This window comes from Arvicanthis niloticus, chromosome 7 (genome assembly GCF_011762505.2).
Source record: "Arvicanthis niloticus isolate mArvNil1 chromosome 7, mArvNil1.pat.X, whole genome shotgun sequence".
NCBI classification, from domain to species: domain Eukaryota; kingdom Metazoa; phylum Chordata; class Mammalia; order Rodentia; family Muridae; genus Arvicanthis; species Arvicanthis niloticus.
In genome coordinates, this window is record NC_047664.1 from 10,645,862 (window position 1) to 10,662,289 (window position 16,428).

At 38.0% G+C, this 16,428-nt stretch overlaps 1 protein-coding gene across 4 annotated transcripts in view; it reads right to left on the bottom strand.

The window, feature by feature from the left end:
• The window catches only part of Mlip (muscular LMNA interacting protein), a 314,951-nt gene that overhangs the window by 241,598 nt on the left and 56,925 nt on the right, over window positions 1–16,428 (bottom strand). For 3 of the 4 annotated variants that reach the window (XM_076937905.1, XM_076937893.1, XM_076937894.1), the window contains 2 exons: window positions 7,704–7,840; window positions 5,553–6,136 (listed from right to left, as the gene is read on the bottom strand). The exons of the other annotated variant lie outside the window; for it this stretch is intronic. In XM_076937905.1, coding sequence (XP_076794020.1) covers window positions 5,553–5,621 — 69 coding nt within the window. In that variant the 5' untranslated portion in view covers window positions 5,622–6,136; window positions 7,704–7,840. The remainder of the gene's footprint in view (window positions 1–5,552; window positions 6,137–7,703; window positions 7,841–16,428) is intronic. 4 annotated transcript variants of the gene reach the window in all.

A 16,428-nucleotide genomic window follows, 5' to 3' on the forward strand; every position in this document is an offset into this window, starting at 1 on the left:
TTTAGTGGGTTCTTGGAGAGTTTTTGATTCCCTGAGAAATAAAATAAATTATTAACAATAAATAAGTTAGCAATGTCATTCTTTAAGATTCAGAAGTGGTGCTGAGTCCAGAAACCTAGAGCAACCTGCCCTGAAGTTCCTTTGTGTGGACTCTAGCTGAGGGACAATTACTGAGGAACTTCCAGTAGCACCTGCCTATCTAGTTTCAAAAAATAATTATTTCCAAAGAGTATTTTCGATATCAACTTATTATAGAGTGCTGGCAGTCTTTGGAAAAAATAGCACAATAAATAAATGATATAATGATAACTGAGCCATCCTGGAATGTGCCAAGTAGAGGGCTGAATGCACGGTAGGCAACCCGAGTGTGTTACAAAGAGCAACCCCATTGTTAAACCACACTAGAATACCCAACATTGCACACACACACACACACACCAACACGCATACAGCAACGGCACAGGAAAGTTGAGATACAGGTATAAAATAGCCCACACCCACTAAGTAATCAGAGAGAATGGTCACACGAGGCAACTTCCTCAGCGAAATCACACCACATGACATAGCAGGTATCATTTGCTCATTTTGAGTAACAAAGAAACAAATAACTTAATTGTTTCAAAACAATTAAGCTAATACCAAAGAAAAAGGTAGTTTTGTCTTTCATGTAAGTTGACTCTCAGCAAAATGAACTTTTTAAATATCAAATAGTAACACCGCCTGACAGAGATTTACCACTTTTTTTTTTTAATTATAGAAATTTTCCTGTAAGGAATACTGTATGAATCAGGAGCAACATTCACGTCAACAATTAACAATTAACCAGAAATAACAGCAACAAAAACTTGTTATCAGCCCTCTTTGGTGTTGAGTACTTGGTGACAAATGAACTCTAACAAGACACAGTTAAAAAGAAAAGTGAGTAGGGGGATGTTATGAGAAAATACATGACTGTTGGAGAGATGGCTCAGCGGTTGGGAAAATACATTACTGCAAAAAATACTCCATAAAGGTCCCATTGTTAAGACATTCTGGTGAATAATTATGGACCTGCTACCACAAATCTATATGAGAAATATATGTTGTGTATGCTTAGAATATTTCCAAGCTATTAAAATTTATGCTTATTATTCACAATCTGCTTTAAATACCTAAAGCTTACACTTCTTAAAGACAGAGCCTTTTCTACATTTGCTCTGCCTTATTCAAAATAGCCATTGAGAAACACACACTGATGTGAAAAATCTCTTTCCTAAGACTGTTTCTAGCTGTGTTATACCCAACAAAATACCATGTCATCAGATAATCATATCAGGAATTAAACCAAAAGCATTAGTCCCATGCTTTGCTGTTTGCTAACAAGCTTGCTCTCAGAAAGTAATTAATTTTCCTTCTATTAATGGAGTTACGACTTTTACTTAAAGAGTTATATTTCTTGGGGTTGTCACAGTTTTAGAGGCATAATCTTGCATATTTTACTCACAATGCTTAATACTTCAATTTTGTTTCTTTTCACTGTATTCGAAACTAAACAAAATGAATTTCTCTCTGAATTAAAAAAAAACTGTAGGGTAATATATAAACTTATATATTCTAATATGAGTCATTTTTAAAAACAAAGTGAGTCAGTCATTAAACATGAAAAGTAAAATTTAAGTTTCCATCTTCTTATGTCATATATTCTGTTAGAATTCTAATCATCACCTCCCCAGAGATCTCTACTTCCTAAACAGTATTTATGACATTCCAAAATTAACTACAGACTTACTTTGCATCTAACAAGTTTGAATATAAAATGAGTTACATCACATGCTCCCTTGTTATTATTTTATGATATCGCTGAACCTTCAGTTCTTGAGACAATGAAATTGTCCCTTGAGACACATCACAATAACACAATAGGAGGAGCTAATAGCTTTGTGCTTAAAATTTAGTTGGTTTTATCATCTCAAACCACATTATGTTAGGATGCCCTGAGGTACGTGACTATTTTTACTACATTAATATATGAATAGCTTCATTTCAAGATTTTAATTACTATAAATGTGAGTAACCTTTCTTGCTAATATACTGTAGTCATAAATAAGAGTTGCTCTCAAGAACTGCCAGGATATTTTGCATTGGTTTTGCTTAGTTTTTAAAACATATTAAATAGAAACTAATAGCTGTTTTTAAACTACTCCCAAATTTACCTTATGTTAAAGATTTTTGTGACACCTAGCTTGAAGGTTACTGTTCTATTAGAGGCAAGTTATATATAAAGTTATATATAAAATCAAAAGACTAACTTACATTATAGTCTGTGGTCTCCTAATTACATTCTAGCGAACACAGTTCCTGAGAACACTCATCTGCACCTGGTAGCATGTTAAGACATGTCACACTCGTCCATTAGTTTAAGACACACTAAATCAAGCTCTAGTATATCCCACAGATGTATGTTAAATACAATATAAGTCTCAAAAAGTACATTCCATAGTATTTTCTGAATGTTCCTCAGTATGGCCACTGTTGGAGAAAGTCATTCAAAAGAAAAACCAGAGTTCCTAAGAACGCAAGTTAGGAATGCACAGAACAAGAAAAACAAAACTCCGTTCAGCAATAACATCTACAGTGGTGGGAAATGACCACACTAAAACAGGTCACAAATAGCCCTCCCTTCCCCCACCCCTACCACATTCCACAAACCTTAGCTTTAGTGTGATCTGCCTTTACAGGTTCCAAGGTCAGCACGCTTCATAGCTGGTTTCTCAAGGGTTGAGAATGGAGTTGTACCTCCATGTAAACTGATTTTTTCACTACACTGTTTGGAAGTTTGCTGTGATATCCACCTGGCTATGCATGACTTCACTCAGCACTGACAGCTGTAGAAAGCTTTGAAGGATCTTTTTTTTAGGGATTTTTCACATTATTAATTAGATGAAAGAGAAAGTAGCACCCAGGAATCTTTACTGTTAGCCACCAGACAGCAACAACTTCAGGGCAAAGAGAAAAGTCAACATTTATAAGTACATGGAACTGAAAATATGGTTCTATGGATAAAACATTTGTCACCCTGATATGAGAACTGGAGCTCCAGTCTCCAGCACCCACATCAAAGCCAGACAGGTGGGTCCCCTGCCCTGCAATCGCCATCCTTACAGAAGCAACAATGAGAATCCCTGGAGGGAGCTTGGCTAGCCAGACCAGTTGGAATCAGCAAGCTAGCTCCAGGTTCAGCTACAGATTCTGCCTCAATCCGTCAAGTAGACTGAAATACTGAGAAATATATCCAACATCAACTTGGGCCTTCCACATTCACAAAAACACAGGGCATGTACAGCCACATACATGTGGCATGTAAACATTCACATCACACACATATACACACACAACAAAAAAAGTAGAAATTTAATTCATTCACTATAGGATGACACATAGTTAGGACCACCACTTCAGTTTTGTCTGTTTCTAGAAGAATAAATTGATGTTTTTCAAAATGCTGCAGGCTTGTGATTCTCTTCTTTATTCATGCAGATAATAACTTAAAATGGTAAATGAAACTGTGTGTGTTGCCTTCTGGCAGGATACATATTATCACATTGTTCATTAAAGTCCAAAGAAATACAACTTTAATTTAAGCAGGTACAGATGTTCTCCCCTTTAAAAAAAAATTCTCCCCTTTTAAAAAATCATATAAGAAATAATACTATTTGTAGTGAGTACAGTGAATAATTTTCAGAACAAAGTGAACTCCATATAAAATATTTTTAAACCATTTTTAACAACCCAACTAAACTAAATATTGACATTGACAAAGAAAGCACTGATCCAGCCACTCACATGTTTAGATGCGTACTTAAAAAAACAACCATAAGTTCACTATGTTTGTCTTAATTTTTTTCTAAAATGTATTGTACATTTCCCAGCTCTCTTATGCAGTAAACACTGACCGTGACTTATTCTTTTCTTGTTATCAGTACTATCAAAATTCCCAGATCTGAAAGCTTGTCAGGCTGCCTGTATCCGTTTCCCCAGACACTAGCTCTTGGACATTCCTTCTGTCCTGAGGAGCTGGCTCCACACTGCAAACTGAATACTCCTGTGCTTTCTCATCTGCTGCCATATTGTCCTCCAGTCTGCTGAAAATTAATCAGAGATTAGCCTTAGGCCTCTACCACAGAGCCGTGCCCATGAGTTGTGGGACAGCAGCTTCCTCTAAGGAGACATTTTTTGCTCACTTTTAGATTTATCGCTGCTTTCAAGGTAGAGTGGGGCATGTAAAAATGTCTGACCTTCTGGAAAGTGAAATGTTAATGCATCAAATCATGTCAAATAACAAGACATCAGTTTCACTTTGTGCATTTGCCCCAGGTCTACTGTATTTATTTGCAAAACTAACTCGGGTTAGAGTTGACTACCTTTCACAGCAAGGCTGGAGTCGCATATTTTCTATCAAGGTGTTACAACACTGAGAGTAGCTGGATTGTCCTTTGGCCTTAAAATAAATTTCACCTTTCTCTTTTTATAATTTGTTTGTGAGTGTGTGCATGCATGTATGTGTGCACATGTACATTCATGTGTGTGTATGTGTGTTCATGCATGTGTTAGTGTGTGTGTGTGTGTGTGTGTGTGTGTGTGTGTGTGTGTGTGTGATGTAGTCTTTGGGGTATGTGCTTTTTAACTAAGTCAGGTCAAACCAGTATGAAAATGAGGTGATGCTACAGACTTCACCCATTACACATTTTAATTTTCACAGAACCCTTCAAACTAGTTATTACTGTTCTCTGTCTTGCAAGCGAGTTAACTGAAGTTCAGAAAGACTGAACAAAATCCCAGAGTTTGTTACTTAGAAGTAGAGTAACAAGAACTTTCATGAAGATATTTCTGACTCAAAGGCTCTATCTGCTTCTACAACATTTGATTTTTCAATAAAGTCAAAAAGGAAAGTAGTCTGTGGTTGTTCTATGCTACAGTTTCTATAACTACTACTCAAAATAATGATGACCTGGGTCTTTTAAGAAGCATGTATATTAACTGACGATAGTTAACTAACAATTAATTGCTTAGTATCAAAGTAATGCTGCTTGTACAACTTCTATGGCAAAAAAAAAAGAAAAGAAAAGAAATCCAAATTTTTTTATAATGAGTAAACTTTACCTTAAGTTCGTAAAGCTTACTTCAAAAGACATTGAAATATTCTACAAAACTTTCTCTTGTGTATATCCTTTGTATTTCCCCAGGAAATCGGTCTTTGAACACTCACCATTCCTAGTATCAGTAAGACAATAAACCAAGCACAGTCAAGGCTCAGAGTAAAGAGCGTCAGCTTTGAAAGCGGAGGGAGAGCATATCGTGCAAATCAAAGTTGCCCACCTCCCAGGAATGAAATTTTTGTAGAAATTTATTACATCACATTCAAGAAATCCAGAGAACTAGCTTATTTCAAGATTATTCACCAGCCCAAAATGCAAACTGAGACAGGGAAATAGCTTTTCTAATCTGGGACCACTTCCCTTTCATCCTGTCAGTTAGATTTTAAACCTGAGTTTGCAAAATCCCAGGCATCTTACCGTGACTCTCTCCTCTAAAGTCTCGTTCCTCTTTAGTGAGCTTCCTTGTTCATGCTTTTCAAATTCCATGTTGAAAGAATGAGAGAGAGGTGGGGAGAGAGAGAATAAAAGAGAGAGAAGTCCAGATTCTGTCTAGAAACTGATTTGACATGCTTGCATGTTAGATAATGCCAGGCATTCCACGTTATAAGAGCCTAGGACACTATCAGAAGCCCTGGCAATAATTTCTGGTTAGCTAGTGTTTCCATTTATAGATGTTCAAACCCCATAAACAGAGCACTGAAGAGAAGTCAGGCAGCTGGCCCTAGATAATGATAAATGTCACTACACATGAAAGCAACCCCTCAGCAGGAGAATGTCCAACAAGTTTGGTTCTCTGAACCCAGAAAGTTGCACATGACAAGCAGTTTTGAAACAGATTTCATCAATAGCTGCTGGAGAAGAATAAAAACACTCCAGAATACAACCTGTAAATCAATTTAAAGGACAAATGTGATGATCAGACAATGACTATAACTGGGATGTTAGCTCTTTCACAGTTCAGTTTCCATCTTGGCAGTGTAGATAGACACATGTGCTTCCCTCTGTAAATAAAAAAGAAACAAAAATAACGTTGCTTACAAAGAAAGAGTAAATGACTAATCAAAGCCAGAAAGACTAGCAATGTGGACAGTCAAGTGGTTCTTCTATGAAAACATAGCAAATCTGCATCTAGAAATACCATGAGACAAAAGTGGCATTTCCCTTAACCAAAGACAATTCTGGTCCTCCTGATCTCAACACTTCCACTGGAAAGAAACTTATGATGTATTTTATCCAATATAACGAATATTTTTAGAATTCTTAAATAAAATTAATTGTGCAACTTAATGGCAACTAACTCCTGTATTTTGAGGCAAAAAAGATCTGTGAATGGCAATTAAAAAAAAATGTGTCTCTCAGAATAAATGGATATAGTTTCTCTGGAGCTTAACCCTTGACCTACTCAGATATACATGTTAATGACTGGTTATTTTTATTTACCCTTGCTTATAGTTTTTCTCTCATTGATGAAGAAAATACTTCAGAAAATGTGTTCGAAGAACATACCAGTCAGTAACTCCATGTCTGTTACTAGACAAGTCTAGAGAGTTTATCTCACATATTTGTTCATGTCTCTCCCAGGAACTTGAAGCAATAGTAGTATCATATAATATATATATTGCATGAATATGTATATATAAATATATGTGTGCATGTGAAATATAAAGAAAAGTATTGATCTGTACTAACAGGAAATGAAATGTTCATACTGACAATGACATGAAAGAATTCTAAAAATAATTTAAAAAGCTAGTCACAAAAGGCCACTTACTATATGACTTAAGCCCTTAGAAACAGTGATCGTGGGAGTGTTCACAGAACTTTGTTTATTGCCTTGCTGGTTCTTTGACTATTTGTGTTTATTGTCTTGCTTGTTCCTTGACTATTTGCAGCTATTGTATTGCTAGTTCCTCAACCTAGAACTGACCTGAATACATGCATGTTATTAAAATGGTATAAAAGCACAAAGGAGGAGGGGAGATGGGATAAGGGGTTCTAGGGAAGGGAAATGGGGAAAGGAGATGAGATCTGAAATGTAAATAAATATAATATCCAATAAAAATACAAAAACAAAACCATACTAAACAAAAAAAGACTTCAGAATTGGTAAATCCATAGGAATAAAAATGATAGTTTCATCCCAGAAGGTGTAGTACAGACAAGGGTGAGTGGTAGTTAATGGTACAGGATTATCTTTGGGGTAATAAAAATATTAAGAAATTGGATACTGTTAATTTGATAACTGTGGAAACCCTAATAACCAATAAATTTTATGAAAATTATGAATTTTAAAGTATATCAATTGTATCACAATAAACTCTTTGTTTTAAAGGTTAACAAAAAGTCCTCTTTAAATGGAAATTTCTGGGTTTTTAGAAATACAATATGCACAATGGATCACTCCAAACAAGGGGTTAAAGCTTGTGCTACAGAAGACAAGCAAGACATTCTTGTCAACAGTGACACAGAATACCATCAGCAAAGTAACACTTACTTACCATGGAAGGGTTACTTCCATGGAAGGGTTACTTACCATGGAAGGGTTACTTCCATGAAAGTGTTACTTACCATGGAAGGGTGTCCTGGTTCTTGGGTTGTGGGTTTGGCCATGCCCCCAGAACCCAGGCTCCTGTCATGAGGTTTAATCTCCATTCAACCTATGCCCTTCAGTCACATACACAGGTGGAGGGCATGATGAACAGGCCCTAGAGAGATTTACATACTAATAAGGTACCTGAAGACCAGAGGGTGGAGCCGATTAAGCATTCCTCCCCAGCCCCTCCCCCTCCCACCTCTTCCCCTCCCTATTTAACTCAGATCCACCCTGGGTTTTGTGGGGTGTGCATCCAGATCCATCCACCATCTGCCATGTCAATAAACCGGTTTTGGAAACCCAAGGACTTCCTCCTGTGTTGGGGCCCCGCCTTGAGGAACTGTGGAGAGGCCTTTAGTTAATGAGCAGCCAGGCCCAACTTCCAGCTGGAGGAACCCAGAGCATTCCCAGCCAACTACCCACAGCATGGCGGGAGGAACCCTGGGTTCCCCAGCCATATTTTTTCCTACAACTTACTTCTAGACATTGCCACCTCTCTTCACCCCTTTGCATCATTACCTTGGGCAAGCAGGCTGACATCTGTGATCTCAGCACTCAGGAGGTTAGGATGGGAGGATTGTTGCAAACTTAAAGCCAAATGGACTATATAACCAATCCCAGGCAAGCTGGAGCTACAGTGTGAAATCGTGCCTCAAGAAGAGAGAGAAAGAAAAGAGAGAGAGAGAGAGAGAGAGAGAGAGAGAGAGAGAGGAAGGAGGAGGAAGAGGAAGAGGAGGAGGAGGAGAAAGAGGAGGAGGAGGGAAACAGAAAGAAACAAAAACAAAGGTACATTTGTGCTGCAACTTCACAAAGAAATTAGTTGATGACTTAAGGCTATATTAAAAACCTGGGAGAAAATATAGTTTGTAGCTATTAACATTGCTTGTCTATCCACTGGATCATTTTTAATAAATAGTGATGTCCTCCCACCTGCCATTCAAAGAGCACCCATCATCATCAAAGAAAAAAGGAAGAAAGAAAGAAAGAAAGAAAGAAAGAAAGAAAGAAAGAAAGCCAGCCAAATAAATGCTCTTCTTCTGAAGCTTCACCAGACTAACCAAATACCCACAAGGCATGAGAGCAAATGTGGATTTTTCTTTGCAAAGAATGCCAATCTGCACAGGAGGAAGTAAACGACTTTCTCCATTGCAGCCTTCATGGTTACATTCTCTGCCGCTAAGAAGTCGCCTCCAAGACAATCAACATGCCGCACTGACTTATCATTCCACATGCTCCATGTAAGTCATGGGTCACAGATTGAGAAGACTGAGTCGAGTTATTGAAGGACCAGGTAGGAGTAGCCTGACCCAAGAACCACACCAGGACTGTACTTCCTGTGGCACCCAGCAGCCAGCTGAGGATGAGAGGGTCAGCTCTCACACTGTGAACGAGCTGGTTCAGAGTGGTCACACCCTACCATACCTGTTGACCTCACTCTTCACTCACTCTTAGAGTATATATACAGAAGGCTGGTCCAGTGGGTCATCGGGGCTTCAGGGAGAACAGAGAAGGCAGCTTAGAGCAAGTGGCTCTAAACTCCCCCTGTTTATCCAGCATGTATTTATCAATTCAGAACTACGAAGCAACAGCCCAAACTATTCTGTAGCTTGCCTTCGATTCTTCTTGCCTCTCCATCTGGTGCAGAGACAAACATCAGGAAGCTCTAACCTCTCACCGCTGCCACGTGTAGGGTACACTTTAAAGCTTACACACACCAGCACTGCAAAACAGTCATGGCGCGTGTCCACGACTTATTTATGTCTACAGAAGAACTCCTGAAAAGAAGAGTTTATCACTCTATAATAAACGTATTACATAACTGCCAAAAAACATAAACCTCAAAATATCAGTTTATAATAATTATGATGAGGAAGGTTAGCAAATGTGTGCCTTTATAATAACCACTTTCAAAAGAACTGCTTTTACTAAAATATCATTTTCCCTTTAAATATTGTCTTTATTTAAACTTTAGTATTGGGCCCCCCTTTTTTTCCTTTTTTAAAGACATTACATCCTGACCACAGTTTGCCCTCCCTCCTTTCCTCCCAGCCCTCCCCGACCCCCTCCATACTCTTCTCTTTCTCTTCAGGAAAGGGCCTGCCTCCTATAAATAGCAATCAACCATGACCTATCAAGTTGCAGTAAGACTAGGCACCTCCCCTCATATTAACGTTGAATAAGGCAACTCAGTAGAAGGAAAAAGGTCCCCAAAGCAGGCAGATTAGTCAGACAGTCCCCCTTCCCACTGTTAGGAGTCCCACAAGAAGACCACCCTACAGGACTGTAACATATGTGCAGAGGACCTAGGTCAGACCCATGCAGGCTCCGTAGTTCTTGCTTCAGGCTCTGTGAGTCCATATGAGACCCTGTCAGTTGACTCTGTGAGTTTTCTTGTGGTGGTCTTGACTGTACCCTATTTTCTAATGACCAGAGAGAAAAGCTGTTAGTCACTATAAAGGAAAGAACATATTCTTTATAAAATCACTTTTGATTTTGATTTTGAGTTAGAATATGTGTTTAGAATAGCAGAAAATATTTTAAGTGATAGTTGTTAGGGCTTCAGAAAAATGCTACTATATGTAAAAACTCCCAATTATTTTTATCAAAAGGTCTTGTAAAGTAAAAATATGAGGCTTTAAGAATGCTAGCACATCCTTCTGGTCAGCGCCTGAGCACTGAGCAGATCTTGGGCTTCAGCTCTAACCCGAGCAGCAACATCTACCACAAACAGTTCTGACACAACCAAGAAAATAGAAAAAGACAAACTCCAGTCAGAGACAGTGCAGGTAGCACTAAAAATAACCAGATAGTGAAAGGCAAGCACAAGAACATAAGCATCAGCAACCCAGGGAACTTGACATCATCTGAAACTAGTTCTCCCACAATAGAAAGTCCTGAATACCCCATCACACCAGGAAAGCAAGATTCAGATTTAAAACCACTTCTAATGATGATGATAGAGGACTTTAAGAAGGACGTAAATAACATTCTCAAAGAAATTGAGGAGAACACAGGTAAACAGGTAGAAGCCCTTAAAGAGAAAACACAAAAATCCCTTAAAGAATTACAAGAGAACACAACCAAACAGGTGAAGGAATTAAACAAAACCACTCAGGATCTAAAAATAGAAGTAGAAACAATAAAGAAATCACAAAGGGAGACTACCCTGGAGATAGAAAAACTAGGAAAGAAATCAGGAGTCATAGATGCAAGCATCACAAACAGAATACAAGAGATAGAAAAGAGAATCTCAGGTGCAAAAGAGACCATAGAAAATATTGACACAACTGTCAAAGAAAATGCAAAGTACAAAGCGATCCTAACCCAAAACATCCAGGAAATCCAGGACACAATGAGAAGACCAAACCTAAGGATAATAGATAGAGAAGAGAGTGAAGATTCTCAACTTAAAGGGCCAATAAATATCTTCAACAAAATTATAGAAAACTTCCCTAACCTAAAGAACGAGATGCCCATAAACATACAAGAAGCCTACAGAATGCCAAATAGACTAGACCAAAAAAGAAATACCTCCCATCACATAATAATCAAAACACCAAAAGCACAAAACAAAGAATATTAAATGCAGTAAGGGAAAAAGGCCAAGTAACATATAAAGGCAGACCTATCAGAATTACACCAGACTTCGCACCAGATACTATAAAAGCTAGAAGATACTGGACAGATGTCATACAGACCCTAAGAGAACACAAATGCCAGCCCAGGCTACTATACCCAGCAAAACTCTCAATTACCATAGATGGAGAAACCAAGAAATTCCAGGACAAAACCAAATTTACACAATATCTTACCACAAACCCAGCACTACAATGGATAATAGAGGGAAAACTCCATACAAGGAGGGAAATTATACCCTAGAAAGAGCAAGAAAGTAATCTTCTTCCAACAAATCCAAAAGAAGATAGCCACACAAACATAATGCCACTGCTAATATCAAAAATAACAGGAATCAACAATCTCCTTTCCTTAATATCTCTTAACATCAATGGACTCAATTCCCCAATAAAAAGATGTAGACTATCAGACTAATGGACTGGATACATAAACAGGACCCAGCATTTTGCTACATACAGGAAACATACCTGAGTGACAAAGACAGACACTACCTTAGAGTAAAAGGCTGGAAAACAATTTTTTAAGCAAATAGTCCTAAGAAACAAGCTGGAGTAGCCATTCTAATATAGAATAAAATCGACTTTCAACTTAAAGCTATCAAAAAGATTAAAGAAAGACATTTCATAATCAACCATCTATCTTGTGGTCAGCCAAGTTCCTGAAACACAGAGCTCATGACCAAGCTGACCTGCACTCTTGGTTCTGCCCAGCCTGCTAAAACATTTTGAAAATTTTTAACCCTTTCACCCACATTCATGTGGAAACTGAACAACACTCTACTGAATGATAACATGGTCAAGGAAGAAATAAAGAAAGAAATTAAAGGCTTTTTAGAATTTAATGAAAATGAAAACACATCATAGCAAAACTTATGGGACACAATGAAAACAGTGCTAAGAGGAAAACTCATAGCTCTAAGTGCTTACAAAAGGAAACTAGAGAAAGCATGCACTAGCAGCTTGACAACACACCTGAAAGCTCTAGAACAAAAAGATTCAAACACACCAAAGAGAAGTAGAAGGCAGGAAATAATCGAACTCAGGGCTGAAATCAACCAAGTAGAAACAAAAAGAACTATACAAAGAATCAATAAAACCAGGAGCTGTTCTTTGAGAAAATCAAAAAGATAGATAAACCATTAGCCAGACTAATCAGAGGGCAGACAGTATCCAAATTAATAAAACCAGCACTGAAAAGGGTGACATAACAACAGAAACCGAGGAAGTTAAAAAAAAAAAATCATCAGATCCTACTACAAAAACCTATACTCAACAAAATTGAAAAATCTGGATGAAATAAACGATTTTCTAAACAAATACCAGTTAACAAAGTTAAGTCAGGCCCAGATAAACCATCTAAAGAGTCACATAACCCGAAAAGAAATAGAAGCAGTCATTAAAAATCTCCCCACCAAAAAAAGTCTGGAACCAGACGGTTTTAGTGCAGAGTTCTATCAGACCTTCAAAGAAGACCTAATATCAATTTTGTATAAACTGTTCCACAAAATAGAAACAGAAGGAACACAACCCAATCCATTTTACAAAGCCACAATTACACTCATACCTAAACCACACAAAGACTCAACAAAGAAAGAGAGGTTCAGACCAATCTCCCTTATGAATATTGATGCAAAAATACTCAATAAAATTCTCACAAACCAAATCCAAGACCACATCAAAACAATCATCCATCATGATCAAGTAGGCTTTATCCCAGGAATGCAGGGATGGTTCAATATACAGAAATCCATCAATGTAATCCACTATATAAACAAACTCAAAGAAAAAACCAAATGATTATCTCACTAGATGCTGAGAAACCAGTGGACAAAATTCAACACCCCTGCATGGAAAGAACAGGAATCCAAGGCCCATACCTAAACATAGCAAAAGCAATATACAGCAAGCCAGTCGCCAACATCAAATTAAATGGAGAGAAACTTGAAGCAATCCCATTAAGATCAGGGACTAGGCAAGAGTGCCTACTCTCACCCTATCTATTCAATATAGTACTGGAAGTCCTAGCCAGAGCAATTAGACAACAAAAGGAGGGTCAAAAAGATACAAGTTGGAAAGGAAGAAGTCAAAATTTCACTATTTGCAGATGATATGATAGTATACTTAACTAACCCTAAAACTTCCACCAGAGAACTCCTAAACCTGATAAACAACTTTAGCAAAGTGGCTGGATATAAAATTAACTCAACAAATCAGTAGTCTTCTTCTACTCAAAAAAATAAACAGGCTGAGAAAAAAATTAGGGAAATGACACCCTTCACAATAATCACAAATAATATAAAATATGTTGGTGTGAATCTAACCAAGCAAGCGAAAGATCTGTATGACAAGAACTTCAAGTCTCTGAAAAAAGAAATTGAAGAAGATCTCAGAAGATGGAAAGATCTCCCATGCTCACTGATTGGAAGAATTAATATAGTAAAAATGGCTATCTTGCCAAGAGCAATCTACAGATTTAATGCAATCCCCATCAAAATTCCCACTCAATTCTTCACAGAGATAGAAAGAACAATTCTCAAATTCATTTGGAATAAAAAAAAAAAAAAAACACAGGATAGCAAAAACTATCCTCAACAATAAAAAAAACTTCTGGGGGAAATCACCATTCCTGACCTGAAGCTATACTACAGAGCAGTTGTGATAAAACTGCATGGTATTGGTATGCAGACAAGCAGGAAGACCAATGGAATAGAATAGAAGATCCAGAAATGAACCCCCATACCTATGGTCACTTGATCATTGACAAAGGAGCTAAAACCATCCAGTGGAAAAAAGACATTTTCAGCAAATGGTGCTAGTTCAACTGGAGGTCAGCATGTAGAAGAATGCAAATTGATCCATACTTATCTCCTTGTACAAAGCTCAAGTCCAAGTGGATCAAGGACCTCCACATAAAACCAGATACACTGAAACTAATAGAAGAAAAAATGGGGAAAAGCCTCGAACACATGGGCACAGGGGAAAAGTTCCTGAACAGAACACCAATGGCTTATGCTCTAAGATCAAGAATTGACAAATGAGACCTCATAAAACTGCAAACCTTCTGTAAAACAAAGGATACCATCAACAGGACAAAGCAGCAACCAACAGATTGAGAAAAGATCTTTATCAATCCTACATCTGTTAGAGGACTATTATCCAAGGTATACAAAGAACTGAAGAAATTAGACTCTAGACAATCAAATAACCTGATTAAAAAATAGGGTATAGAGAAAAAAAAAAAAAAAAAAAAGAATTCTCAACTGAGGAAACTCGAATGGCCAAGAAGCACCTTAAGAAATGCTCAACATCCTTAATCATCAGAGAAATGCAAATCAAAGAACCCTGAGATTCTACCTCACACCAGTCAGAATGGTTAAGATCAAAAACGATGCTGGCAAGGATGTGGAGAAAGAGGAACACTCCTCCATCGTTGGTGGGATTGTAAGCTTGTACAACCACTATAGAAAGCATTCTGGTGATTCCTCAGAAAACTGGATATAGCATTACCTGAGGACCCAGCTATGCCACTCCTGGGCATATACCCAAGAAGATGCTCTGACATATAACAAGGACATATGCTCCAAGGACATATGGTGGAGTGAGCATGAGACTCTGTTTATTGTCGTGTGTATTCTTTGACTATGTGTGTTTATTGTCTTGCTTGTTCCTTGACTATTTGCATCTATTATATTGCTAGACCCTCAACCTAGAACTGACCTTAATACTTGCATGTAATTTAAACAGTATAAAGGCAAAAAAAAAAAAAAAAGAGGAGGAGGGATGGGATAGGGAATTAATTGGGGGGTGGGATGGGGAAAGGGGATGGCATCTGAAATGTAAATAAATAAAATATCGAATTAAAAAAAAACAGAATGCTAACACATCAAAACTGGCAACTTAAAAAACAATGATCTGGATATGAAGCTAAAGACTTAGCTCCAGGGTCTATGAAAAGGATTACATCCATTGGCAATCAAAGTCTAACGTGTTCCAGATGCCCAACCATTCCATGCTTGATGTATATAGTTTCCAAAGGGACTAAGATGCATTTTCTCCGGTTCATGGTGATGGCGTATGCTCAAACAGGTTTCTTTTTCTCTTGTGTTTATACTCGAATATCTTCCAGCCACTTTGAACAGTAAGTAAATTGCCTAGCAGAGTACTCCCCTCCCTGCTCTCCCCTCTCATTCTCTTGTTCTCTCACACTCTCTATCTCGTGTGTGTGTATGTGTGTGTGTGTGTGTGTGTGTGTGTGTGTGTGTGTGTGTGTGTGTGTATGCACACGCATGACATGTCTGAGGAATAATGGCAGAAAACCAGATTAAACTTATTAAAAGGACTGGCATGGAATTGTGATGAATGTTTCTAAGTTCAGAAAGAAATCCTGCATTGAAAATTTCCTGTTTGTGGCTTACTCAAAACAACCAGATTCAACACCAGCATTCTCCCTCCCTTAAACCCAGCAGCTTAGCTGTCCTGGTGTTGTTGACATGACACATCACTTTGCCCCTAAAGTAACAACACTGTGCCCTTTGCAACAGTGTGCCCAGGATATACTTTCAGTTTTATCAGTGCAAACTGAAGCATGTTCCAAAGCAGCTTGCCCTTAGGAAAAGAATGCTTACCTTTCCATGGACTTGGGCTCAGCCTGTAGAACGATAATCCACCGGAGAGGTCACACCCACATTCCCAGAGCAGCTGACCCTGTCAGTCTTTGGAAGATACTGTTTACTCTGTCACTAATATTGGATGCCAGGCTCAAGAGACAGAAACTAAATTAAAAGAGTTAGGTGTCCACCTCATCCCCACTGGGACCACTCTTCAAAAACAATAATTGCTGAGTTTCCTCAAATGACTTCTTCATGAGAATGTCCTAGAAACAGCAAAGGTTTGAAGCCAAGTGCCAGAGAGTTTTTCAGTATGGCTAATTACGGTATACTGGTGAAATTGTTCCAAACTCCCCTAAGGATGAGTGGTGTAGTAAAAGGTTGCCCAAAATGAGTCCCATGTATTTTGAGTGGATTTTTAAAGGGAATTGAAAGTTCTGAAATGAGATGCCAATTAC